This window comes from Heterodontus francisci, chromosome 4, assembly GCF_036365525.1.
Source record: "Heterodontus francisci isolate sHetFra1 chromosome 4, sHetFra1.hap1, whole genome shotgun sequence".
In the NCBI taxonomy this organism is placed as follows: Eukaryota; Metazoa; Chordata; class Chondrichthyes; order Heterodontiformes; family Heterodontidae; genus Heterodontus; species Heterodontus francisci.
The window spans coordinates 149,948,543-149,975,763 of record NC_090374.1 but is presented as its reverse complement, the minus strand read 5'-3'; the positions used below and the strand labels follow the sequence as shown (position 1 = coordinate 149,975,763).

The following is a 27,221-nucleotide window of genomic DNA, read 5'->3' as shown; positions in this document are numbered from 1 at the left end:
GCTTGTGGGAGGAAACCGGAGCACCCGGAGAAAACCCATGCAGACACAGGGAGAACTTGCAAACTCCACACAGGCAGTACCCACAATCGAACCCGGGTCCCTGGAGCTGTGAGGCTGCAGTGCTAACCACTGCGCCACTGTGCCGGTTTGTACAGGCTTTAAATCTTAACCACAAGAGTTTCATTGTCACCGTTATGCCCCTCACCTTCTGTGTCCTACTTGGCTTTCTTGCTCCCAGTTTGCTATTGAAACTTCTGTTTTCCCAAAGAAGTGACTCTGTAATGGGTACATCTTTAATGTGCTAACAGACGATATGCTAAAGTGTGACCGAATGTAAGTGTAACACTTACAGTAAGTATATAGGTAGATGTAAAGTATTTCCTCCTTTTTTTCCTACTTTCCTATCAACCCTATCTTCACTAACTCTACTGGTCAGCCATCCCTCAACGCACTAAATTTAAAATCCTTATCTCATGTTTACAAATTTCTTCACGGTTGCACCCCAGCACCCTCGGCAATTTCCTCCAACTTTGCCTCCCAGCTAGTCAGTCTTTGGACTCGGGGATTCTCTCCCCTCCACCTTCCAAAGCCTCCTTAAAATCCATCTCTTCAACTGTGCTTCTGGTTATCTCTCCAACCTCTCCCATTACCACTTGGCATCTGTTTCTCTTCTGTGAAGCATCTTGGGATGCTTTCTGTTTTAAAGAGGCTATATAAATGTTAGAATGCATTGAGTAGCAATGTCAGCCATATCCCTCTGGGAGAGCAGAGTGGTAGGAAAACAATTTTCCACAGGGATGAAGACTCGGTTATGTTGCACATTTTCTGGTGGCTGGTTTTAGTTCGGCTTCAGCAGAGGCATAGTTACAGGATGTGTGCTCCTGCTTAGGAAAGGTGACTGGAGAGCACCAAATGGGAAAGAAAATCTGCAGCATGCCGTTTGAAAAGCCACCCTCTTAATTAAAAACAAAGCACTTAAGAATTACTGTTATTGCTAGCATTTAACTGAGATGTAATGGCACAGGAGGAGGCCATTTGGCCCATCGGGTCCATGCTGGCTCTCTGTAGAGCAATCCAATCAGTCCACTCACCAGTTCCATCTCCGTAGCCCTGCATGTTTATTTCTCTCAAGTGCCCATCCAGTTTCCTTTTGAAATCATCGATCGTTTTCGCTTCCACCGACCTCATAGGCAGCGAGTTCCAGGTCATTACCCCTTGCTGCGTAAATAAATTCTTCCTCACATTTCCCCTGGATCTCTTTCCCAAAACCTTAAACCTGTGTTCCCCTAGTCCTTGTACAGCTAATGGGAACAGCCTTTCTTTGTCTACCTTATCTAAACCTGTCATAATCTTGTACACTTCTATTAAATCTCCTTTGCTCCAAGGAGAACAACCCCAACTTCTCCAACCTAACGTTTTAGCTAAAATCCCTCATCCCTGGAACCATTCTGGTAAATGTCCTCTGCTCCCTCTCCGGGACCCTCACATCCTTCCTAAAATGTGGTGACTAGAACTGGACACAGTATTCCAGTTGTGGCCGAACCAGAGTTTTATAAAGTTTCAGCATAACTTCCCTGCTTTTGTACTCGTACCCCTGTTTCTGAAGCCCAAGATCCCATATGCTTTGCTAATTAAAGAACAAAGAACAAAGAAAATTACAGCACAGGAACAGGCCCTTCGGCCCTCCAAGCCTGCGCCGATCCAGATCCTCTATCTAAACATGTCGCCTATTTTCTAAGGGTCTGTATCTCTTTTCTTCCTGCCCATTCATGTATCTGTCTAGATACATCTTAAAAGACGCCATCGTGCCCGCATCTACCACCTCCGCTGGCAACGCGTTCCAGGCACCCACCATCCTCTGCGTAAAGAACTTTCCACGCATATCCCCCCTAAACCTTTCCCCTTTCACTTTGAACTCGTGTCCTCTAGTAATTGAATCCCCCACTCTGGGGAAAAAGCCTCTTGCTATCCACCCTGTCTATACCTCTCATGATTTTGTACACCTCAATCAGGTCCCCCCTCAACCTCCGTATCAACCTGGCTATCCCTCAACATATTACTCTCTCAATATGTCCTGCCACCTTCAAAGATCTGTGCACATTAACCCCTAGATATCTCTGTCCCTGTACACTCTTTAGAACTGTACTATTTAGACTATATTGTCTCTCCCTATCCCTTCTGCCAAAATGCATCACCTCACATCTATCTCTATTAAATTCCATCTGCCAGTTGTGGTCCATTCTGCTAACCTATGTGTGTCCTGTTGCAGTCGATTGGTATCATCCTCACTTTTGCCACACCTCCAAGTTTAGTATCAGCAAATTTTGAAATTTTACTCTGTGTTCCAATAACCAAGTCATTTATATACATCAAAAAAAAGCACTGACCCTTGGGGAACACTACTGTCTACCATCATCCAGTCTGAAAAACAGCCATTTGCCATCCCTTGCTGTTTTCTGTCCTTAAGCCAATTGTTTATCCAAGCTGACACTGACCCTCCTTTTCCATGAGCCTCAATATTGGTAACCAGCTTCTTATGTGGCACTTTGTCAAAGTATTTCTTAAAATCCATATAACCAACATCCATAGCTTTCTCTTCTTCAACCTTCTTTGTTACTTCATAAAAAATTCAATTGGATTAGTAAAGCATGATCTGCATTTTACAAATCTGTGCTGGCTATCCCTAATTAACTCAAACCTCTCCCAATGCCTGTTGATTTTTCCCCCCTGATTATTGTTTCTAAGACCTTACCCACCACAGATGTTAAACTGACCAGCCTGTAGTTACTAGGAATATCCTTGCACCCTCTCTTGAATACGGTTGTCGCATTTGCCACTCTCCAATCTTCTGGCACCTCCCTTTTGGAAGATTATGGCAAGCCCTTCCGCTATCTCCACTCCCACTTCCTTTAGCAACCTAAGTTGCAAGCCATCCAGACCAGGTGACTTATCCACTCTCAGCAGAGCCAGCCTTTCCAGTACATCCTGCCTATCAATTTTCACCTCATTCATTACCTCTACCATCTCCGCTTCTACAGATGTTTTGTCAGCATCCTCTTCCTTAGTTAACACTGATACAATGTACTCAAGTATTCTAGTCTTGCCCTGTGCTTTTAAGGATTTAAGGATATATCACCCTCTTTGTCGCTAATAGGCCCCATCCCACCTCTTACTATTTACATGCTGGGAGAAGACTTTTGGGCTCCCTTTTATGTTAACTGCCATTCTGCTCCCATATTCTGTCTTAGCCAGTCTTAGTTTCCTCTTCACTTCCACTCTCTACTGTGTTTGGCCTGGTTCTCACTTGAAGAATTTATCTGACATGTATCCTACACCTTTTTTTTTTGTTTCATTATATTCTTTATCTCCCTCGTCATCTAAAGAGCCCAAGGGGCTTTGGTTCCTTTACCTTTCGCCCTTTTTGAAATGTGCCTAGCCCCTACCTGAAACATCTTAAAGATCACCAATTGTTCAGTAACAGTTTTCCTGTCAATCTTTGGTTCCATTTTAGCCTGGCTAGATTCCCTCTCATCCCATTGAAGTTAGTGGTGGTGAAAGTTGATGGTTGTGTGAAATTTTCATGCAGTTGTACTGCACTGGGATTCCGGTATAGACATGTGAACTCAGGTCAGTCCAAAAGCTTGCCCAATAATGCAATTATAGGTTTTGTCCTTCCAAACTTGGGTTGTGTTTGGAGAGTACTTTAAGCTGTACAACACATATTAATGATTATAGGTGTATTAATATGGGTAAACTATTTGTGATGGTTCGATTGTGTTACAAAAGAACCATAGTGGCTTAATTCCTTTTTTTTGTAACTGGCATAAATATGCAAAATAGACCAGTGCAACAATGGGTTGGTATAATCAGTGGATAGATTGAGTGCCTTGGTTCTTGAGATGAAGTAGAACCTCGAACAGTACAAAGCACGAGGTTGCCAGCCTTGAGTTGAAGGGCAGATATTGCCTGGAGTCTAGGATGCAAGTAACTGACTGTTAGCTTAAACACCAGAGGCCTTTGGAAACCATTCTGTGACCATTCCTAACATTGTCAGAATATGGCTGTCGTGGACACTAAGTTAATGCATATAGATAGAAAAGGATAATGTAGACGCTTTCCGTCTCCTTCACAAACAACAAAACTAATGGATTTAATATACTCCATAGATACTATTGCACAAATGATGTCCAGGGTATTCTCCATTGTGGTCTGGATGTGAAGCAGCAGAGGACACATGTAATATATTTTTTGTGGAAACATCTTTCAAAATTGTGACTTTGTCAAGAGGTATCTGCATATGTTAAAGGACCCGTCTGTGCCTCTTCTTCCTTTGAGTTAAGAGAGAAGGTAGAACAGCTGTATTAACAGGCTTGCTCAGACCATTTGCTGCAGCTATAATATAGTGGGAATTCAGCACAATGGGGCAGGTTCTCACAGATATTTGTAATCGCTTGACTGATTTTGTCAGTCACCTATTGTATGTTCTGATTAAAGCCCTTCCATTCTGACTGACGTTATTTTGGTAAGAATGCTGAATGTTTAGAAAAAAAGGAAGACTAGGCCAAGTTGTTTGACTGATTTTTGAATGTTTTTTGGATCATTGCCTTGTTTTTGTTCAAGTAAAGCTGTTTTTGAAATTTACTCTGAATTTTCCTTGAGTTTCATGTATCATTTTGGGAGAGGAAAATGTTTTCCCTCAAATTTCTAGGGATTAATCCACATTTTCAAGGGTGAAAGATGGAATCAGAACTGAGATTCAAGCTATTGGGAATAATTGAACAGGTTGGGGCTTTTTTCTTTAGATAAGAGTAGACATAGAGGCAACCTGAGAGAGATCTTTTCTTAAAAGCAAAATACTGCGGATGCTGGAAATCTGAAACAAAAACAAGAAATGCTGGATTCACTCAGCAGGTCTGGCAGCATCTGTGGAAAGAGAAGCAGATGCTGCCAGACCTGCTGAGTGAATCCAGAGATCTTTTCTTAATTGGTTGGATAAGACAGATGTGGAAAGAATGTTTTCACTTGTGGGGGAATCCAAAACTAGGGGCCATAAATATAAGATAGTTACAAATAAATCCAATAGGGAAATAAGGAGAAATGGCTTTACTCAGTCTGGTTAGAATGTGGAACTTGCTACCACAGAAGTGATTGAGACAGATAGTTTGGATGTTTTCAGAAAGAAACTAGCCAAGTACATGACAGAAGAGTGAATTGAAAGATGTGTTGAAAGGCTGAGATGAGGCAAATGGAATGGGAGGAGACTTGTATGGAATATAAACACCAGCACAGACTGGTTGGCTGAATGGCCTGTTTCTGAGTTATCTATTTCTGTGTAATTCTATGTAATGTGTTTCATTTTTTAAAAATTCTCATCCGTTTTCAAATCTCTCCATGGCCCCACCTCTCCATATCTCTGTAATCTCCTCGAGCCCTACAACCCTCCAAGATATGTGCACTCCTCCAATTCTGGCCTCTTGAGCGGTCCCAAATTTAATCGCTTTGCCATTGGTGGCTGTGCCTTCACTTGCAAAGGCCTGAAGCTCTGGAATTCCCTCCCTGAACCTCTCCGCCCCTCTTCCCCTCTGCTCCTTTAAGATGCTCCTTAAAACCTCCCTCTTTGACCAAGCTTTTGGTCATCAGACCTAATAGCTCTTTTTGTGGCTTGGTGTCAAATTTTGTTTGATAACACTCCTGTGAAGTACCTTGGAACTTGTTGTTTTACAGCAGCTGATTGACATATCTACAAAAGGCTGTGATGCTGCTAGCTGAAACAGGTGCTTTCTATTAAAGGAATGAAAATCTGAAAGCTGGATACCATTGGAGCATTAAATTTAGCTTGCATGAAAAATGTGACCCATTCAGTAGGGCTCCCTTATTTACATCCCTGCAGAACATTTTACAGTTAAAAACCTGAAACAAAGGCCAAACTTCCTTTCCTCGATTCTTAAACCTCACTGTAAACACCTCCAGTGAGGGTGCTAAATCTGCTTTGTTAAAACCAATTCTGCTGAAGGGCATATCTGTGATCTAAATTCAACAATAGAAATAGGATCTGAAAACTGATAGCTCCTGAATGATTTATATTAATGTCAAGGGAGACGGTTAGCATAGATGTATGTAATGAAGGACACCAAATAAAGCCATTTTGCTGAAATGCTTGATTGTCTGTCACTTATTTTTAGCGTAACCTGTATAAGTAGGAGTGCTCAAGCTTTTTCTCGATAGACTCTTGTTAGGTAAAAGTATCAAGGAATGTGGATCAATGACAGGTAAATGGAATTGAGCTACAGATCAACAGTGATCTAATTGAATGGGAGGACAGACCCAAGAGGCTGAATGGCCTGTGCACGTGGAGCCTGGTGGACTACACAAAGTTTAAATCAGCGCTTTTGTCTCAAGCTGTGGGTGCAAACTGGTTTAGCTCTAATGCTTCAGGATTAGTCCACCAATGATGAAATGGCATCAACTCCAAAAGTTTGAAAATGTTTTGAAGAAAGAAAGTGCCCTTGAGCAAAGGAAAGCTAACATGCTAAACTTCCAGGCCCACAAAATAAAATGGGGCATGCCAGCAAGTAAGTGGCAGCTACCAATTAGCTGGATGGAAAATGATTAAGGCCCATCTAGTTCACCTTCTGCCTCTTGGTAGTTGCATGATGAAATGACAATGGAGTTATTGACCTAATTATGGCAATCAGTTAGTCTACAACAGACCCAGGCATGAGGAGGGAAAATTCCAGTAGTGGAGAACTTTGGGAACCAGAAGTCCAAAGTCACCTGTTCCTCCCTAGCACGCTACACTGATCAGTCAGCACAGACCAATCTTAGAGTCCTTTGAAGACACAAGCCAGGTTAGATGAGGAAAATTCAGTGTTTTTCATGGGTTTTCAAAGCAATTGGTAAGATGTGATGTGAGCGACTGGTGGAAAACATGATGACACCTGAAATTAAGGGGAATGCAGCCACGTAGATAGAGAAGTGGTTAGAAAGCAAAAGGTAGGAAATTTCTGGGAATGGTATGTGTGGTGAGTGTTATTCCACAAAGGTCTGTGCTGGGAATGCTCTTATTTACTGTATACATAAATGATCTTGACTTGGGAATTAATGAAACAATGAAATTTGCTGATGAGACTGAATTTGTTGGGGGTGGGCAGGATAGGGTGGAGGTGATGGGCAGGATTTATTGTGATGAGTTGTGGAAGACTGGGGGAACATGGATGAGTAAGCAGGGTGGACGCCAGCAGTTCAGTATAGATAATGTGAAGTAATGCATTTTGAAAGTAAGTACATAAAAAGGAAATGCACCTTAAATGATAAGATTTGAAATGGAGTAGATGAGCAGGGGGATTTTGGCATGCAGATGCACAGGTTGTTAAATATAGCAGTGCAGGTAAATAAGGTCATGAGAGAGGCAAATGGAATCCTTGGTTTAGTATCTAGAGGCATACAATACAGAAGCAAAGAGATAATGTTGAATTTGTGCAAGATTTTGATAAAGCAGGAAATACATCATTGTGTATAAGTCTGGGCATTATATTATAGGAAAGATAGAAAGTCAACTCCCGGCAATTCAGTTTTTTGTGCTGAAAGAATTGAATTATCCAATTATTTGAATTAAATCATATAAATAACATAGCAAGGTGTGAATTTATTGTTAAAAGTGAATTGTCAGATACTTTAAAGAAATAGACTGTAAAAGTAATGGAAAAGGCATAGCTTAGATTCACTGGGATATTACAAGAAATGAAAGGTTACAATTATGAAGAGAAACCTGAAGAGTTATGAGTTTCTCACTGGAATTGAGATGGTTTGAGGGGTGTCCTGATAGAAGCCTTCAAGATTATGAAGGGTTTTGGTAAGGTACATAGTAAGAGATTGTTTCCACTGGTTGGCAAAACAGTAATGAGAGGATAGAAATTTTAAAATGAGTACAAAAGGCATTAGCAGATTTTACATGAATATGTTTACATAGAGAATGGTTTGAATGTTGAATTCTCTGCCACAAACCTCTGCTGTAGCAAAGCCCATGAATTATTTTTAAAAGGAATTGGGATGTTGCTTGTTTTAAGGGAACTATTAAAGGTATGGGGACTGAGCAGCAGAGTAGGTTCTCAGATGCTCATGTGGAGAAATAAACTGGTACAGATGCGATGAGCTGAATGGCCTGCTTCTGTTACAACATTCCAAGTGGAACTGAGTTGTACAGCTCAAGTTAGGTGATGCTTTACCAGTAGGCCTTCATGGGACTGTTGAGTTCATTTTTATCCATGTCACAGAAGCAGCACATTGAGAATGAAAATTCCATTTATTAATAACTCCTGCCATCAGAGGATTTTTGGCAGTGTGAAATACAGATACCTTAATTTTTTTTGGATTGCCAAAGGCCATAAATTGGATATTCCTACTGTACAAAAATACTTAAAGGACTTTTTATGAGGACAGAGTTTCACAGAACTCCCTTCCTTTAGCTGATGTGGGTTGCTCAACCAGTGTAATTTCTGGCTGCTGTATTTCACACTACCAAAATCAGCTGGATGTAGGATTTATCAAATTAATATAGTAGTACAGTGGATTTATTACTGGACTAATAATCCACCACTGTGCTTTGGGAATTTGAATTCCATTTTAATAGTCTGGAAGTTAAAAACTTTTATTAGTAAAGGTGGCCATGAGTGTCAGATTGTCATAAAAACCCAGTTGATGCACTAATGCCCTTTTTGGGAGGGAAACCTGCCATCCTTGCCCATTCTGGCCTAGGTGTGACTCCAGTCCTAAATGGCAGGGTTGACTCTTAATTGCCCTCTAAAGTGGCCTTGAAAACCATTCAGTTGTATTAAAACTGGTTGATGAATACATGTCAGTGTTCCAGCTGTACTGGAACAGCTTAGTTAGGGAAGCAACTAGCTCTGGTAAGCATGACGGCCAAGGCATTTTCAGGGCCCATCACCTTACTGTGTCCAGTGCACTCAGCTGCTTAATGTCATGTGGAGTGAATGGTTTTGGCTCTACACTGGTTTCTATGGCAGTGGGAAGCTCAGAAAGAGGCAGAGTAGATACTTGCAAATGCTTCAGCTATGTCTCTTGCAGTTACATGCTGGGCTCTGCCACGCTGTGGATGAGGATGTTCCCCCTCCTTTTAGTTTCCTGGTTGTTGACCACCATTTTCAACTGTAAGTGATCAGGCTGCAGAGTTTGCTGTGATCCGTTAGTTGTGTCACTGGTTTCCTCTGTCCATACCCTGCTGCTCTTGAAGTTTACTATGCTGTAGTTTGACTTGGTTCATTCCTTATTGTAAGATATGCCTCGTGCTGCTCTTGGCACACCCTTCTACATTCTCCATAGAACCAGGCTTCATCTCTTGGCCTGGTGGTGGTCAAGGAGTGATGGGTGTACTAGTGTACGAGGTTACAGGTTGTTGTGCTATACAATTCTGCTGCTGATGGCCCACAGCACCTTATTTTTTTGACTGGTTTTAGACTACTAAATCTATCCTTGCTCTATCCCAGTTATGTCACACTTCACAATGGAGATTAGAGGTGTGCAAAGGAAACCCGATGCGAGTCTCAATTCCGAACCCGGAAGTCCGACCCGACCCGACAAATGTCGTCGGGGTCGGGTCGGGTGGCGGGCCTTTACATGGGTAAAGGCCTGCTGCCTGACCTGACCCCAACAGGACCCAGCGACATGTGTTGGGTCACGTCGGGCTTCCGGGTCCAACGTTCGGACTTGGGTTGGGTTTCCTTTACACATCTCAAATGGAGATGTCCTCATGGTGTAGACAGGACTTTGTCTTTACAGTCCTCGTAAAGATAAAGTCTTGACTACAAATGCTTTTGTGGACATTTATGTCTGCAATAGGTAGGAAGAGGATGAATAGGTTACTTCTTCATATAGGTTCCCTCACCCCTGTCGGTGGTTGTACTACCAGCCACTCTTGGTGAGACATTGAAGTTTCCCCAGCCAGAGTACATTCTGTGCCTTTGATTCCCTTGTTCAACATGGAGCGGTGCTCTAATTTGGTGCTAAATTGATAATTGCAGTCAGGTAAATGACAAGGTGACTTGGTATAGGAGATGGCATATAGGGAGTAAGAAGGGAGTGGGGAGTGCTGTTTGGGATTAAAGGTTGTTGGGACAGAAAATGAGGAAGTTTAGACTGCATGTTACTTGCGCCGTACCTGATGTGGGAGCACTCTGCTGCCGCTGAGTTCATGGAATGAAGAAGTGTTCCATTTCCCCACACTAACTTGATTATTTTGATATCAAAAATATGGCAAGCGACTGCTTGTCATAGTGGAACAGTATTGTCACCCAATATAGTTTCTTAGTATATCCGTGAAATACAAAGTCTCTTTCTAAAATATAAACTAATACTGTCGTTGGAACTTCTCCAAGTTTTCAGTAATTTTGTTCTTGGACAGGTTCATGTGACATTAGGACATTGTCTCAGGAAATTAGAGAGTATGGGGTCATGAGGCCCTCTTTCCATGGGGCCACTGACAGCTCCATGAATGATTGTGCGATTCCTTTGTAATTAGAACACCAAAGTTTCCTGGTCTGTCAGCTTTGTTTTTGAAAAGCTCACAGATAGCTATTGTAGTGTTGTGGATAATGTAACCTGTGTGAAATGCCTGGAAGGAGGGTGTAGCATTTTCAATCTGAACATGAAGGATCATGGCAGTGGTTAGCAAACTGAATGCTTCAAGTAAGAGATAAAATAAAATTTGTGTAAATTGTCACTTAATTAGAAACCAAGTACCCACAATATTCTAGTATTGATTTAGAAGCTGCATCTAACTTGGTCTTTTATGTTCTAGGAGCCTGATGCTATTGAATCTGGTTTTCGCAGACTAGCGACATACTTACAAACTTAGATAAAACCAAATTAAAAACATAAATGCATGGAGTTCATTCATGGACACTGGACTTCTGGAATCTGACTTAAAAGACTGATGTAAAAATGGCTTCAGAATTTAGGGATCGTTAGTACTCCGGAAAGACAAGTACTCTATGTTATGGCTCTTTTACACACAAGAATAATAATTAACTGTCACTAGTGAGAGTAAGTTTAATCACCCAAATCTACTTCAATTTCAAAAGCTGTATTATTAAATAGATCTGTGGGAAACAAGGTGCTGGAGACTTGGATGTTTTTCTGTTGCCATGGAAGCTCCCATTTCTCTGTTTGTATGTTATTTCATTTGGATCTCCCTGTCCTCCAAATTGAGAGTGAGGTGCTGAAATTGGTGCTATCTCAGAATAGTTTTGTATGATACATGATATAGTAAGAGTCTGGGTGGGTGAATCTGTGTTCATAGCTTGGTAAATTGAAAGGAAAATCTCTCATATAATGCATGACAAAATAAACAGTATATTTTGCTGTTAGTGGATTACTGAATTACTGTGTTAAAATGATGTACCATTAAATCTATTATCTTGGAATGCAAAAGCAAAATACTTCAGATGCTGGAAATATGAAAAAAAAATGTTGAAAACACTCAGCAGGTCTGGCAGCATCTGTGGAGAAACGGAGTTGAAATTTCAGGGTGATGGGATGAAGGCTTCAGCAGCAGATGAGCTGAGGCGGGGCAGAGTCGCACAATATTATGAATGTGGAAGTTGCAGTCTTGGTGATGGAGATATATGGTTGGAAACTCACCTCTGTTAAATACGACACCAAGATTGTGAACGGTCTAGTTCATCCTCAGACAGTTATCAGGGACAATGTCTTCAGTCTTCCCAATATTTAGTCGGAAGAAATTTCTGCTCATCCAATTTTGGATGTCTGATAGACAGTGAGAAATCAGGGGCGGTGGACATGTCAAGAGCAGTGGTGATTAGAGCTGAGTTCCACCTGCATACATGTGGAATCTGACGTGTTTTCCGATGTTGCCGAGCGACAGCATGCAGATGCGAAAGATGAGGACACCAAGGATAGATCCTTGGGGAATACCAGAGGTAACAGTGTGGAATGAGAAGAGAAGCCATTGCAGGTGATTCTCTAGCTGCAACTAGATTAACAAGAATGGAGCCAGATGAGTGCAGTCCCACCCAGCTGGACAGGAGAGACCTTGGAGGAGGATGGTGCAGTCAAACATGTCAAAGGCTGCAGACAGTTCAAGAAGGATGAGGGATGGTTTACCACAGTTACATAGATGTTATTTGTAACTTTAACAAGGGATATTTCAATACTGTGGTGGGGGCGGAAACCTGATTGGAAGGATTCCATCAAAGTTGTGGGAAAGATAGGCACAAGGCAACAACACATTTCAATTACTTTGGAGAGGAAAGGGAGCTTGGAAATTGTTCGTAAGGACAGAGAGGTGATAGCAGATTTAAAGGAGGGGGAAGCGGTATCTGAGGAAAGGGAATGGTTAACAATATTGGCTAACGTGGGGGTCAGGAAGGGAATTTAGGTAGTTAGCAGTTTGTTAGGTATGGGGTCAAAGGAGCAGGCAGTGGGTCTCGTGAACAAGATGAACATGGGGAGAGATAGGGAAACTAGAGAAAGTTGCTGGTTTAAGGCTAGGATTGAGGGAACTTTGGGAAATTTGGCCTGGTCGACTAGGGAAAGGGAGGTCTCAACCTTAGTGACAAAGATATCCATGAGCTCCTTGCACTTGTTGGAGGTTAGGGTAGAGGAGATGGGAGTAGAGAGGTTTAAGAGGATGGGTTGTGGTGGAGAAGAGAAGCAAGGGTTTTTTGCATTCCAGTATGATCCTGGAATACTGAGCAGTTTTGGCTGAGAAGAGCAGGACCTGATGGTGCTTTTTGTGGTCCAGCCAGATCTAGTGACGAATGACTAAACCAGTTATCCGCTGTATATGTTCAAGTCTGCGTCCCGGTAAACATCAGTACAAATCCCAAAATGCCATTTCGTGAAACTATCTCCTGGATGATCTAAACAACTCCAGTGTTAAAAGACTGTGTATCCTGACTCGCTTTAAGCAGCACCATGGAAGATCTTTTGAGTCTGTGTGTGTTAAAGTCCCATTACAAAAGAAAAAGCCAGTATTCCTTGTATTGTTAGTGTATGTGTCTGTACTAAATGCTTCAGGATAGTGTTACGAACAGGTGAGAAGGGGTCTGGGGATTCCCTCTCAGCCTTTGCCTGATTTACCGTAACGGGGTTTAATTTTTAAAAACACTTTGCTTTAGCTCCCCCTCAGTGAATCTTGTTCATCGCTTTCCAATGGTAAGGCAAAGAATTCAATTCAGACAGGTTTTCTTAGATTTAAACAAGAAAAATGGAAGTTTATTCATCTTAAACTCTAATTCGGGTAATGGCTACGAATACGCAATGCGACCACGCTAGCATGCATACGCGAAAGACACACGCGGATAGAGACAGAAAAAATAGAAAAGAATAAAGGGAAAAAGTTTAAGGCAATAGATGGGTTTCCATTTACTGTCCTTTGAGTTTGATGTTGAGTCTTTGGTTGCCAGTAAGTCTTGCTGTTCGTTGGGGCCCAGTGCACGCTTTAACATGTGTCGATGTAGGAGTCTTTTCTCTCTTCAGGATTACGTGACTTCAATGGGTCCGGAGGCTTGTGAGAAACCGCGAGAGAGTCAGCCAGGAGAGAGGCTATCTTGTTCCAGCTCCGCAGTCTGAATTCAAACTATCCTGTGTCTAGTTCAAAAGCCTGGATTAGCCAGTCAGCCATGTGACCAGCTGGTTTAACCACTCCTGCCTTGTGGATTGTATTATTTTAGCAGACCCTGGAATACAAGCTTCCTTACACCTTCAGTGTTTGGTGATCAAAATCCATTTGGGTTAATTGGACCAGGGAGTAGTTCTTTGTCTCCACAAGCACCATCTCTTAGTATGCCAATGTCCTCCAGTCAAAGGTCTGGTGATCTCTTTAACAAGTCATTTCTTCACTCCAGCAACTGTTTAAAATTAATGTTCATATGACAAAATTAATATGCCTCATTCTTGGCAGTTGGGGGTCTGCATGACAATAGTAGTCAGCGGTTTAGAAGTTGAGCTGCTGTAATTTTGATGCAGTGATCTGAACAAAGACTGGATGAAAAGCACAGTGAAGGTCATTGGAGAATTTGTACAAATTTAAGAAGGAAAGCAGACACATGTTCATTACCTATATTTGAGGTGAATATTAGTTTGTGAGCTCTTTTTTTTGTACTCATTTCTTTAAAAAAAAATCTAAACTACCTGTATTTCAGCATATATTGACAAATATTTATTCTGCAATAATGGAATTGGGCGCTGTGACAGCAAGGTTAATACAACGCTAATATCTTTATCACTTGTATAAAATGTAATGAATCTTTCAAGAAATACCTACTGCACATCTATGTTACATATAATTTTATTATAAATTGCTTGCAGAGAGACTTGTATTTTGTCTTTAAAGTACGAAATTGCAGGTGATCACCAACAGCTTGTAAAAATGCCATACAAAAATTCATAATGTATATTTAAAAAAAGCCAATTTTTCTGTCTGAGTTGCACAAACTGTTTTATGTGCATGTTACAAGTTTAGGGTCTTATCTTAGATATTCTCTCAAGTAAAGCATTGCTAGCCATTCCTGTGAATGGGCAGAGCATCTTAAGTTTAGAGATGTTTCTGTACTGCTCAATGTCTAATTATATAGTAGCGAAACCCAGGGGTATAATAAAAGCATCTCGCTGCAATTCTGAACTAGATATTTGTGTCTTTTGAACATGTTCTTCAATCTCTTGGAGAAGCTACACGGTGAGTCGAGACCTAGTACGAATCATTAAGCTGCTGTAGTTCACAGTGAGAACAACAGTTATTGTCATTCACTTTTAAAATGCCTTGTCTTTGAATAATAATACAAAATAATAAAATAACTATACTTCCCACATTAATGGGTCATTTTAGTATATTTAAACAAAGTACCTTTCTGTGTGCTGCACTCCTGAGCCTGGCCAAAGCTTGCTCACACAATTTTCTCTTTAAAGTCTGACTGGCTGCCTGTGTCTCTCTTTTTTTCATTCATTCCTGGGATGTGAGCATCGCTGGCTAGGCCAGCATTTATTGCTCATCCTTAATTATCCTTGAGAAGGAGGTGGTGATCCACCTTCTTGAATCACTGCAGTCCACATACATATAAACATATGAATTTGGAGGAGGCGTAGGCCACTCGGCCCCTCGAGCCTGCTCTGTAAGGGAGGGGGATCCAGGATTTTGACCCAGCAACAGTGAAGGAATGGGGATATAGTTCCAAGACAGGTTGGTGTATGGCTTGGAGGGGAACCTACAGGTGTTGGTATTCCTAGGTGCCTGTTGCTTTGTTCTTCTATGTGTTAGAGGTTGTGGGTTTGGAAGTTGCTGTCAAAGGAGACTTGATGATTTGCAGCAGTGCATCTTGTATATGGTACACACTGCTGCCACTCCGCGGTGGTGGAGGGAGTGAATGTTTAAGGTGTTGGATGGGGTGCTGATCAAGTGGGCTGCTTTGTCCAGGTTGGTGTCCAGCTTCTTGAGTGGTGTTTGAGCGCACTCGTCCAAGCCATCCACACTTCTGACTTGTGCTTGTAGATGGTGGACAAGCTTTGGGGAGTCAGGAGGTAAGTTATTTGTTGCAGAATCCCCAGCCTCTGACCTGCTATTGTAGCCACAGCATTTATATGGCTGGTCCAGTTAAGTTGCTGGTCAATGGTGACCCCCATGATGTTGATGGTGGGGGATTCAGCGATGGTAATGCTGTTGATTGTCAAGGGGAGATGGTTAGATTCTGCCTTGTTGGAGATGGTCATCGCCCAGCACTTGTATGGCACGAATGTTACTTGCCACTTATCACCCCAAGCCTAAATGTTGATCAGGTCTTGCTGCATGCAGGCACTGACGGCCTCAGTATCTGAGGAATTGCGAATGGTACTGAGCACTGTGCAATCATCAGTGAACATCCCCAATTCTGACCTTATGTTGGAATGAAGGGCATTGATGAAGCAGCTGAAGATAGTTGGGCCTCGGACACTACCCTGAGGAACTCTTGCAGTGATGTCCTGGGGCTGAAATGATTGATCTCCAACAAGCATCGGTGAGCAGGTTATTGGCAAGTAAGTACCACTTGATAGCACGGTCAGTGATGCCATCCCTCAATTTTCTGATGATTGCAAGTGGACTGAGGGCAGTAATGGGCTGGATTCGATTTGTCCTGCTCTTTGTGCACAGGACATACCTGGACAGCTTTCCACATTGTCGGGTAGATGCCAGTGTTGTAGCTGTACTGGAACAGCTTGGCTAGGAGTACAGCTAGTTCTGGAGCACAAATCTTCAGTAGTACAGTTTTATAACATTCCTGTAAAGCACCTTGGAACATTTTCTAGTATGCTCTCCTACACTCTTCATTGAACCAGGGTTGCTCCCCTGGCTTGATGGTATGGTAGAGTGAGGGAAATGCTAGGCCACAAGGTTATAGATTGTGGTTGAATACAATTCTGCTGCTGTTGATTGCCCCACAGCACCTCGTGGATGCTCAAGTTTTATGCTACTAGATCTATTCTGAATCTATCCCATTTAGCATGGTGGTAGTGCCACACAATATAATGGAGTGCGTCCTCAGTGTGAAGACAGGACTCAGTCTCCAGAAGGACTGTGCAGTTGTCACTCTTACCAGTACTACCATGGACAGATGCAACAGGTAGATTGGTGAGGGCACGGCCATGTAGCTTTTTCCCTCTTGTTGGTTCTCTCACCATCTGCCACAGCCCAGACTGTCTGCTATGGTCAGTAGTGGTGCAACCAAGCCACCCTTGGTGATGGACATTGAAGCTCCCCCATCCAGAGTACATTCTGTGCCATTGCTACCTTCAGTGCTTCTTCAAGGTGGTGTTCAACATGGAGGATTCATCAGTTGAGGTGGGGTGGGGGGGGAGGTGGGGAGCAGAAGGTGGTAATCAGCAGGGAGTTTCCTTGCCCCTGATGCCCTGAGACATCATGGGGTTTGGAGTCAATGCTGGGCTGCTCCCTCCCAACTGTATACCACAGTGCCATCACCTCTGGGTCCATCCTGCTGGTGAGACAGCACATACAAGGATGGTGATGGAGGCGTCTGGGACATTGGCTGTAAGGTATGATTCAATGAGTATGACTAGGTCAGGCTATCGTTTGACTAGTCAATGGGACAGCTCTCCGAATTTTGGCACGTTCCCAGATGTAGTGAGGAGGACTTTTGCAGGGTCGACTGGGCAGGGTGTGCATTTGTCATTTCCAAGTGAGTGACCTGCTAGGCCACTTCAGAAGGCAGTTAAGAGTCAACCATATTGCTGTGGGTCTGGAGTAACATAGAGGCCAGACTGGGTCAGGACAGCAGATTTCCTTGCCTAAAGGACATTAGTGAATTATATTTTATCACCAGCGTTCACGGCCAGAAAGGTTCAGAGACTTGCAGATTACCAAGCTGAACTGATGAACTGCTCATTGTACTGGATTTTGTGGTCAGTGGTGAAGGAACTGTGTTTCCCGCTGACCTTGAAGAAAACTGCCAACAAAGATATAATGATCTCTGGAATGGATTTCACCTTTCCCAATGTCAGTTGGTTCGTTTGTTTCTGGCGCCAAGTCAAGGGGAGCTCCAGGTATGCAGCTGCAGTGATGTCATCAAACAACATAAGCAGCCAATCACAATGAAGTATTCTCGCAGATAGCAAATCCAGAAGTAAAAACCACTCAATCCCTTCACTTTTAATTTTAAATTTTTGCACGTACAATATATATGACCACATCATTTATTTTGGTATTATGGTTGAAACTAAAATATAATCAAACTTTAAAAAATTTTCTTATTTTAAAAATTTCTTATTGAGAAATGTTGACATTCAGCAAATATAGAATTACTCTGTCAGTGCCAATGAGGCTGTTTAGCAGTAGTTATGAACCTGGTACACAGTTAGAAGCCCAGTTACACCTCATTCAACAAGGTATAACTTTTTCAAGTGTTTATGCAGTGAAACTAAGAGTGGATGTTCTTGTCAGTTCAGTGATTTCCAATTGATTTCAATCTGGGGCGACCTCAACAACACACCCTCTGGAGAAGCGCAGAATCACTGACAGCAACTTCTGGATTTCCCTGTTTAACCGCACACGTGCGGATTCCAGAAGTTGCTCTCAGTTTCAGAGGAGCAATGATGGCGAATGCTGATGTTTTCGCTGTCATTATTAACATCCGGACCATAGTTTACAGTCCTTGGGAGAACCATGTTCCATTAACATATTGACAACCTTGTCGAGGTGTTTTCTTTAAGTTTCTGTGAATACCAGTCTGAGTTTGGATAGCTACAGTTCCAGCGAAGGTCCTGGATCGCCTTTCATGCCAACAACACCCCCAGCACCTCCCACGATCCCAAAGGAAATCAAGATTGTTTTCAAATTACTTCTGTGTTAGATGAGCAAAGGGATGGGGAATGCGAATTTTAGACGAGACATATCTGCTGTTTTTGCATCATCACAGCACACTCTGTGATGTCACCTATGCAAAATAGTCAGGACTAAAGTCTATAAGTAATGTGATCTGAGTAAATTATAATGCATAGTAATTGTGTAATTAAGCAAAGAATAAATCACAAAGAAGTCTGCAAATATTAAAAGGAGAGATGGATTCATTATCTGGAAAGATAAGTGCACATGTAACATGGTGTGCTTTGTACTGGTAATCTTGTTATAATCATGCTATAGCAATCATTACATTTATCCACCGATAAATGCTGCAGCAGTCATTACGTGTACAGGTACATGCTGTAGCAGTCATTACATGTATACCTATGGATACAGGCATATTCCAAAGCAGTCATTAAACTTGCATCTAAAGGTACTTGCTGTAGCTGTTATTAAAGGTATATGCTCGTAACAGTTGTGTACAGGTATGTCCTATAGCAGTGATTGTGTGTACATCTGCATGTAGTTATAGTTGTCTTTACATGTACACTAACAAGTAGATGTTGTGGCAGTCATTACATGTACACCTACAGAAACTAATATACCAATTGTCACATATACACCTACCAGTACATGCTGTAGCAATCTCATAAACATTAACAATAGAACCATTTTTTCCTCTCCAGTTTTTATCCTTTACCCTTCCTGAAGTTTAGCTAGCTTTGGCACTTCTCCAACACTTCAGCCATGCCACCATTCTCCAAGTTTGAGACTAAAACTCTGGGAGTCAGGGTTGGGCAGTAATAACTGGTAGAAATGATTCCCAAGATAGTTGACATTGACCAATATGATTTGTCAGGGAATGCTGTTGAGTGCATGAAGAGAAAATGACAGGTTTCATGCTGAGCATCGTGAATCAATACAGCTGAATTATATAGTGGTCATTTAAGTCAAAAACATTTTTAAAAACTGCTAAAAAGCAGAACCTATACCAAATATTTAGATCTGTCATGTCTGTGGGAGCAATTTTTATAATTGCCATTGTTTTACATTTGGTTACAACACATCAACGTACATAACATTTGTAGTATGCAGTATATAAAGGACTTTAGAGTTGTGTGAACAGCCCCAGTGAATAATTCATTTACAGTCTTCTCCATGTAATTTTAAAGAGAGTGCAGGAACGGAGGGAACTGTTGGTTCATATATATAAATCTTTAAAGGTGACAGGACGTTGATATTGCTAGAAAAGCATTCAGTATCCTTGGCTTTATAAATAGAGATAATGAGTACAAAAGCTAGCTGAACCTTTATAAATCAGCTGGAGCATTGTGTCCAATTCTAGGCACCACACTTTAGCAATGACATCGAGGCCTTGGAGAGGATGCAGAGATTTACTACAGTGGTATCAGGGATAAGAGACTAGAGAAGATGTGATTGTTCTGCTTAGAGCAGAGCAGGTTAAGGGGAGACTTAATACAGGTGTTCAAATATTCTGAGGTTCTTGATAGTGTTGATAAGGAGGAACTGTTTCCACTGGCAGGTGGGTCAATTACCAGAGGTCAGATTTAATATAATTGGCAAAAGAACCAGTGGGGAGATGAAAAACTTGTTTATGCAATGTGATCGGGAATGTACTATCTGAAAAGATGGTAGAAACAGATTCAGTAGTAATTTTTGAAGGAGAATTGGATAAATACTTGAAAAGGAAATAAAAAGGGCTATGGTGAAAAGAACAGGGTAGTGGAACTAACTGGATAACTCTTTCAAAAGAATTGTCACAAGCAGAATGGGCTGAAAATCCTCCTATGTTGTAAGAATCTGTAATCTGAATTGTTGCAGACATTAAAGAAGAAATTGTAGGCTCCATACAAATTATTAGTATACATTGCTTCTGCAGTATTTAATTTCCAGTACAATGTTTAATTAATTTCTTCTGCTCTGGTTATTTAAGAAAGAAAAACATGTTTTAAATTGAATTTCTTGACTTAACCTACTGAGAATAGCCAGTTACTGCTTTTCAGAGACAACTGCAATCTTGTATCCTCAGAAACCTGCTCCAGGCTAACAGCCCAACTGCACATGCTTTGTGTCTGTGCTGACTCTTTTGTTCCATAAAAAGGCCAGATGTGCTGTATATTTCTGCTGATTTTTGGAGACATTGACAGTTTGGAGTCACTAGTATGACCACTTGGAAGAGGTGGCCTTGCACCAGGCTATGCTTACTGCAGCTGATGCTGAGCTGCTTTATAAGTTTTAAATAGAGTTTTTAAAAAATCATTGTGTGACCTGCTGTATTGCTTTTAAATTCATCACAACTAAATAAAAATTAATCTCTTAAATGTAGATGAGCAGAACTGCATTTGTTCAAGTGTACCTGAGCAGAACTCTGGTTTCTCTGACTGAATTGGGGAGAATATCTATTTAAAATGCTCTCGGGTGCTCCATATACTGCAGTGCTTTTTACAGTATAACTGAGGCAATGAACACTCCAAAGTGTTCATGTCAAGATGCAGCTTTTCAAAATCAGATTTCATAAAAGAATCTTACGAGTCTGAAACGGATACTTCCTGCTGCTGATGGTTATCCTGCACTCCTGTGAAAAAGAGAATCAGAGTCCCTTCATTTCCTTGCCATCTCCGTTAATAGCAAGCATTGTGATAACATGATCTGACGTCAGAAAGCCAGTGACAGTCTCTCTATTGCAAGCAGTAGCTGCTGTCTGTAAGTGGAATTGTTCATTTTATAACTTGGTGCATAAATGAAATAATTAAGTACATGCTATAATTAAATTTATCTTTCATAAGAAAGACTTTAGGATTAGACCATTCTGTAAATTTAACACATTTCCCATTATAGTTCACTAATTGCAAGTATATAAATGATTGTGATGAGACTTGTTCATAGCCAAAGGAAAATTATGAAGTGAGAAACGAGGATTGCTGCAGTGGAAAAAACTATCACTGGCTCTTTTTCTATTTTAACAGGGTCATGGATTTTCCAGGGCACTTTGAACAAGTTTTCCAGCAGCTGAACTATCAGCGGCTTCATGGGCAGCTCTGTGACTGTGTGATTGTTGTTGGGAGTCGCCATTTCAAAGCCCATCGCTCGGTGCTTGCGGCCTGCAGCACCCACTTTCGTGCTCTCTTTACTGTCCCAGAGAGCGATCAATCACTGAACATGGTTCAGCTCGACAGTGAAGTAGTCACAGCAGAGGCTTTTGCAGCCCTTGTTGAAATGATGTACACATCCACTCTCATGTTAGGAGAGAGTAATGTTATGGATGTGCTGCTAGCAGCTTCCCACCTCCACTTGAATTCTGTTGTGAAGGCTTGCAAACATTACTTAACAACCAGGACTGTACCTATGTCCCCTACAAGTGAAAGGCTTCAGGAGCAAAATGCTCGTATGCAGAGGTCTTTCCTGCTTCAGCAGCTGGGTTTGAGCTTAGTAAGTTCTGCCCTCAGTTCCAGTCAGACAATGGATGAGCAAGTCAACGTGAACTCGTCACTCCGCCACCACTTGGAGGACCAGTCCACTGCATTTCCTGTCAGGCGGCTGCAGAAAAGGAAGGCCGTTGCTGACGAAAGATCAAAACAAAGGATGAGACCTTCTGTGGATGAGTCTATAATCACCGAAGAAACATCAGGTAATGGACAAGCCGTGGTGCATACGTGTGAGGAACTCTTTACACCAGACTCTCTGAAGTTGGGAGATGGCTCTAAAACTGATGCAACTGTTGAAAACCACGTGGAAAGTGCTATCATATTTGAACAGGCCTTTAGTACACCAGAAGAAAATCAAGTACCCAGTCAGTCAGATAACAGTGGAGTAGGCCATTCACAAACATCTGTGGCTTCTCAAGCGACTCACATTGAAACTGCTTTTAACCACGATTCTGCTAATGAGAAATCAGATTTTCACTCTGAGGCTACAGAACTTCACGTGAATGGAAGTGAGGAGCAGGTCCGAATTGTTGTCAAAGCTGAACCATTGAGCTCACCTGATCCTCAAGATGAAGTGAGTGACGTTGCCTCACAGGCTGAAGGTAGCGAGTCGGTGGAGGTTGAAGGAGGAATGGCTGGTGCAGAAAAGCTGGAGCTCAGCCCAGAGAGCAGTGACCGGAGTTTCTCTGATCCACAGTCTAGCACTGACAGGGTTGCGGACATACATATGCTAGAATCTGCAAACACTGACTCAAAAGCTCCCTTTCACATTTCCACCTTTTTGAATAAAAATCGAACAAACAGCTACACTGGAGGCCAGAATGCTGATGACAACATTCCAAACACAACGAGTGATGGCAGAATGGAAAGTGAAGCTACTTATTTAATGAGCCCAATGTCTGGTGTTTCTGCTAGTGCCAACTCTGCAATTGTGGCAGCTCGAATGGAGAATCCATTTAATGATGGTCCGGATACTCATTTCATGCGACCTATGCAGGACTTGCTGGGCCTGTCTTGTGGACAGTCCTCTGGGTACAAAACCGGAGGAGAACCATTCAGATTAGACTTTCCTAGGCCTAGTTCTGGATTGCATTCACTATCCAGACAATCCATCATTTCATCGCGAGGAGGAGCCAGTAATTTCCCAGGTTATCGCCGCATTGCCCCCAAAATGCCCATTGTAACCTCTGTTGGAGATGGAGGTTCTGGTTCCCAGGACACTGGCTCTAATTCCCAGATCCGAATGTTAAACAGTACCTCTTCTGCTTTTGAAAATAATCATTCTTTGCAGTCAGGCCCTCCCCAGCTGACACGGGCATCTGCAGATGTACTTTCAAAGTGTAAGAAAGCCATGTCAGAACACAATGTTTTGGTGGTGGAAGGTGCCCGTAAATATGCCTGTAAAATTTGCTGCAAGACTTTTTTAACATTAACAGATTGCAAGAAACACATCCGTGTTCACACGGGAGAAAAGCCCTATGCATGTTTAAAATGTGGGAAAAGATTCAGTCAGTCGAGCCACTTGTACAAGCATTCCAAAACAACCTGCTTGAGATGGCATGGCAGCAGCTTGCCAAGTACTCTGCTTTGAGATTAGACTTTCAACATGATTCTGCTCACAACTCTAAAAGATGATCTTTTTTTTAAAAAAAATTGTGCTTGTGAAAGAAAGATAAAAATAAGACTTCTGACTGCTGATTAACAGCAAAGTGTCAATAAGGTGCTGAGTTCAGGGCAAATTAAATTTTGTAGCATTTAGTAAGTGTATATATATATGTACTGCACTTTTATATGCTCTTAAGCTGTTTCAGTAGTTGCACACTAATGCAAATCTGCTAAGTGATTAGTACAGAATTGTGTCTGTGTATTTTTTCAGAAGTTTAGCTTGTGTTTTATCTTGAAGATATTTAAATTCAGATATAAAGAAGGAAGCCTGTGTAAGCTGAATTTGTCGACTGGTTGGAATCTATCATCTATTGATGGTGGGGGGGGGCGCGGTGGTAGGTTTCAACTTCATCTATATTGAAGAAGCCTTTAATAACCACACCACTGTGCAGGGGGAAAACTCCAGGGCACATACGTTCAATGGTTAGAGCACATCCTGATCTTTCAAATCTGTAAATGATATTCTGGTACTATTTAGCACCATCTTCAGGTCTAGGTAGTGGTCGAAAAGAGGAAAGTATTGCCTTTGGAATCCGTTTGATCAGAAGTGAGATGAACCCAGCTCTGGTCGACATTACAAAGTTGTCCAGAATTTGTCACTATATCTCCTTAATGGTGTTGTGGGGGGGCATACTTGTGCAGCAAGTTTCTGAACTTATGGCAGTGCAGGGGGAGCTTTGTGTTGCATTTACCCCATGCTGTATATGTCTTGTAAGTGCAATGTACATCATTTATAGCAGGCGCAATTTGACCACACAGTAGGGTAAGTAATATGTACGCACACACAGACAGCTGTTCTTTCTAGATTGGATTATTTGTTTGTGCTGAAATACTGATAACGCACACATTAACTTTCTCCTTGAACTGATGGTTTCCTGATTTTCTAGCTCTTGCCACTTCCTGATTCTACAGTTGATCCTGCTGCTTTAAAGCTCTCCTTCCCCTCGTTGACTCCAGGTTTGGCATACAACAGTGTCCCTCCCAATACACCAGGCAGCTGTCTGTTGTGGACAAGATACTGCTGTGTGGATCAGTCTGTCATGAAAAACTTGAACTTGTGACATTAGTTGCAGACAGGTAAAATACTTGCCATTTCTATCCACCTGCCTTTTGCAAGCACAAAAACTATTCATCCAAAATGTTAGAAGAAAATTTCCAGTCGATGTAACCCATTTAGTCCAACTTTTTGAAAGGAACTGTCTTCATTAATAAAACTGAAGAAAATCAGCCTGTCAAGAACAAATCTAAGTACCACAGACTCTAGTGTATAAATTGCACTTGTGTGGCAATACTTTTGTTAGTAAGTGACTGAACTGGTCAGTTAAAATCCATGTTTTACAGTACACTTTTGATCTGGAATATTTATTCATAGACTTCCAAGTGCAACAGAGTTTTCCAGGATATTATATCATGTTTTATGGATACCAATGCTGTTTCTACAGGTTTCTTGCATTTCGATTGAAGATGGGCATTGAGTGCATAGCACTCTCTCAACATACGTGCCCTTTAATTGCGAAAATTTAAAATGTTCTTTTGACTGCAGGTACCTAAAGGAGAAACTTTAAATCTATTTGGAGGGCCCCTTAAGTTTTTGTTTAAATCAAGAAATATTAGCAATCTTATTACTTCTCAGTATTTAGGGATGGAGGCTCTCCATTGTGCTGTAAATACCAGTCTGAATAGCAGCACCTTTCTTCAGCCCATCCAAAGGTTCAGCTATATGGATCCTCTGCCAAAAGTTGTATTAGAATCTGAAGCAATGTGAAAGGTGTATTTATTATACTAGGGTATGTGAAGAGCCTAACGCTACTAGTTACCCTGACTTGAGAATGATATGCCAAAAAATTGCTACAGAATGGGACTAAAAGAATAATGGTGAAAAACACTGTCAAAGTATACTTACTGTGTAGTATAAAGTAATTTTGTACAGTATAAACAGAAGATATGGTCTCTGTAAAAGGTCAATATACTGTATAATGAACAATAAAATTCATGTCCACCAAAATTCAACTTGGTGAGATTATTTAAGATCTGTTCTTTTGCATGGGATACTTAGTGGTAGTGTAAATTGTAAAATAATAAATGCTACAATCCACAGGATATCTCAATCACTTTGCCACATTCAAATTAGTCCTTAAAGAAAGGGGAAATTATTCAAGAAAATATTGAGCTTTAAATTTAATTTTCTAATTCACTGAATGGAGTGTGAAGTTACTCTAAATGGCAGTTTATGTAAATACAGTTTGATAGCACATCATTGCACTGGTATTGCAGAACCTACAGTTTCTTGGCTCCCAGCATCTTAAAAAGGTGACTCCAATTTTTTTTTTAAAAACGGAAGTGCATACTTTTTTTTAATAAATACAGTGGAGTAGGATATTTTACATGCACTTCAATAGGCAAGCAGGCTGCCCACAACGTTCTAACCAAGTTTGGTACAAGTATAGGAAAGGCAGGAGGTGTTTCAGCTCCTCAAACCTGTTCTGCCATTCAATTAGATGATGGCTAATTTGTAACTGAACTCTTTACCCTTTTGCTCCATAACCCTTGATACCCTTACATACAAAAACCTCTTCAATTTTAATTGACCTATGATCCATAGCCTTTTGGGGGAAGAGAGAGCTGGATTTCCACTACCATCTTACATTAGTCTATCTACCACTGAAGCCTCCTCTGCGCTGTTGTATTTTCCAACCTCAATTACTCCAGTGCATTCCAGCTCAGCTTTTTTATTATCCAGCCTCTCAAAACTTCAGCTCATTTAAAACTCTGCTGTCCATATTCTGTCCCACTCACCCATCACCCTTTACCCGCTGACTACACTGGCACCCAGTCCCCCAATACCTTGTTTAAAAATTTCACTGTTTTTATTCCCTCTCCCACTTTGCCACTCTTTATCACTGTAACCTACAATCTCCATCATCAAACTGATGGTTTCTTGAGCATTCCTCCTCACTTTTGCCCTACCATGGGTGACTGCCTTCAGCTGACTAGCCCCTTGCTCTGGATTTTCCTCCCTAAATCCCTCTGCCTTCACCTCCCCCATTTAAGGCCCTTCTGAAAACAAAGCACCTTGACAAAACATTTGGTCACCAGTCTAGATATCTACTCCTAAGATTAGTGTCCCATCTTTTCCCCTTGTATCACAGATAGACTCAGATTCAAATATGTGATGCGCACATATTTTGAAAGGTTCTATCATGCGGTGGTGGTTACCTAGTCACTGACACAGTGATAAACGTAGGTGATTTCTGCTCATTGCCTAGGAATAGGTGGAATCCAGTTCATAGTAAAGTGAGTGCTCCATGGTTGGAAGTGCTGTCTTTTATCCATCACCCAACACTACCAAAGCAGATTAAATGGTCATTCAGCTCATTGCCACGTGGCTATACACACATTGGCTGCCCTGTCTGTTTCGAAAACAGCCAATGAATGCTGATTTGTCAGGCAAACAGGGTGTCCAATTTTTTGTCCTCAGTACAGTCTCACAACTAGCAATGAGCTAAATGACCAGCGGTGTTGGTTGAGGGATAAATATTCGTCAGGACACTGGGACAACATCTGAGCACTTTAAATAATGTCATGGGATCTTTTACATCCACCCGAGTGGTAGACAAGAGTCTTGGTTTGTCATTGGAAAGACATGAAGTGTCAGCCTTGATATGCTCAAGCTTTTAAATGAAGCTTGAATTTACAACCTTCAGATTCAGGCAAGTGCTACCAGCCTAGCCAAGCCGACACGACCTATT

At 41.6% G+C, this 27,221-nt stretch overlaps 1 protein-coding gene across 3 annotated transcripts in view; it reads left to right on the top strand.

Annotated features, from left to right (window-relative positions):
* LOC137369301 (zinc finger and BTB domain-containing protein 5) overlaps positions 1 to 25,468 on the top strand; it is a 62,426-nt gene extending 36,958 nt beyond the window's left edge. For all 3 annotated transcript variants that reach the window (XM_068030319.1, XM_068030320.1, XM_068030318.1), the window contains one exon: positions 21,349 to 25,468. In XM_068030319.1, the coding sequence (XP_067886420.1) occupies positions 21,353 to 23,398 (2,046 nt within the window). In that variant the 5' untranslated portion in view covers positions 21,349 to 21,352 and the 3' untranslated portion in view covers positions 23,399 to 25,468. The remainder of the gene's footprint in view (positions 1 to 21,348) is intronic.
* Positions 25,469 to 27,221: the final 1,753 nt, after the last annotated feature.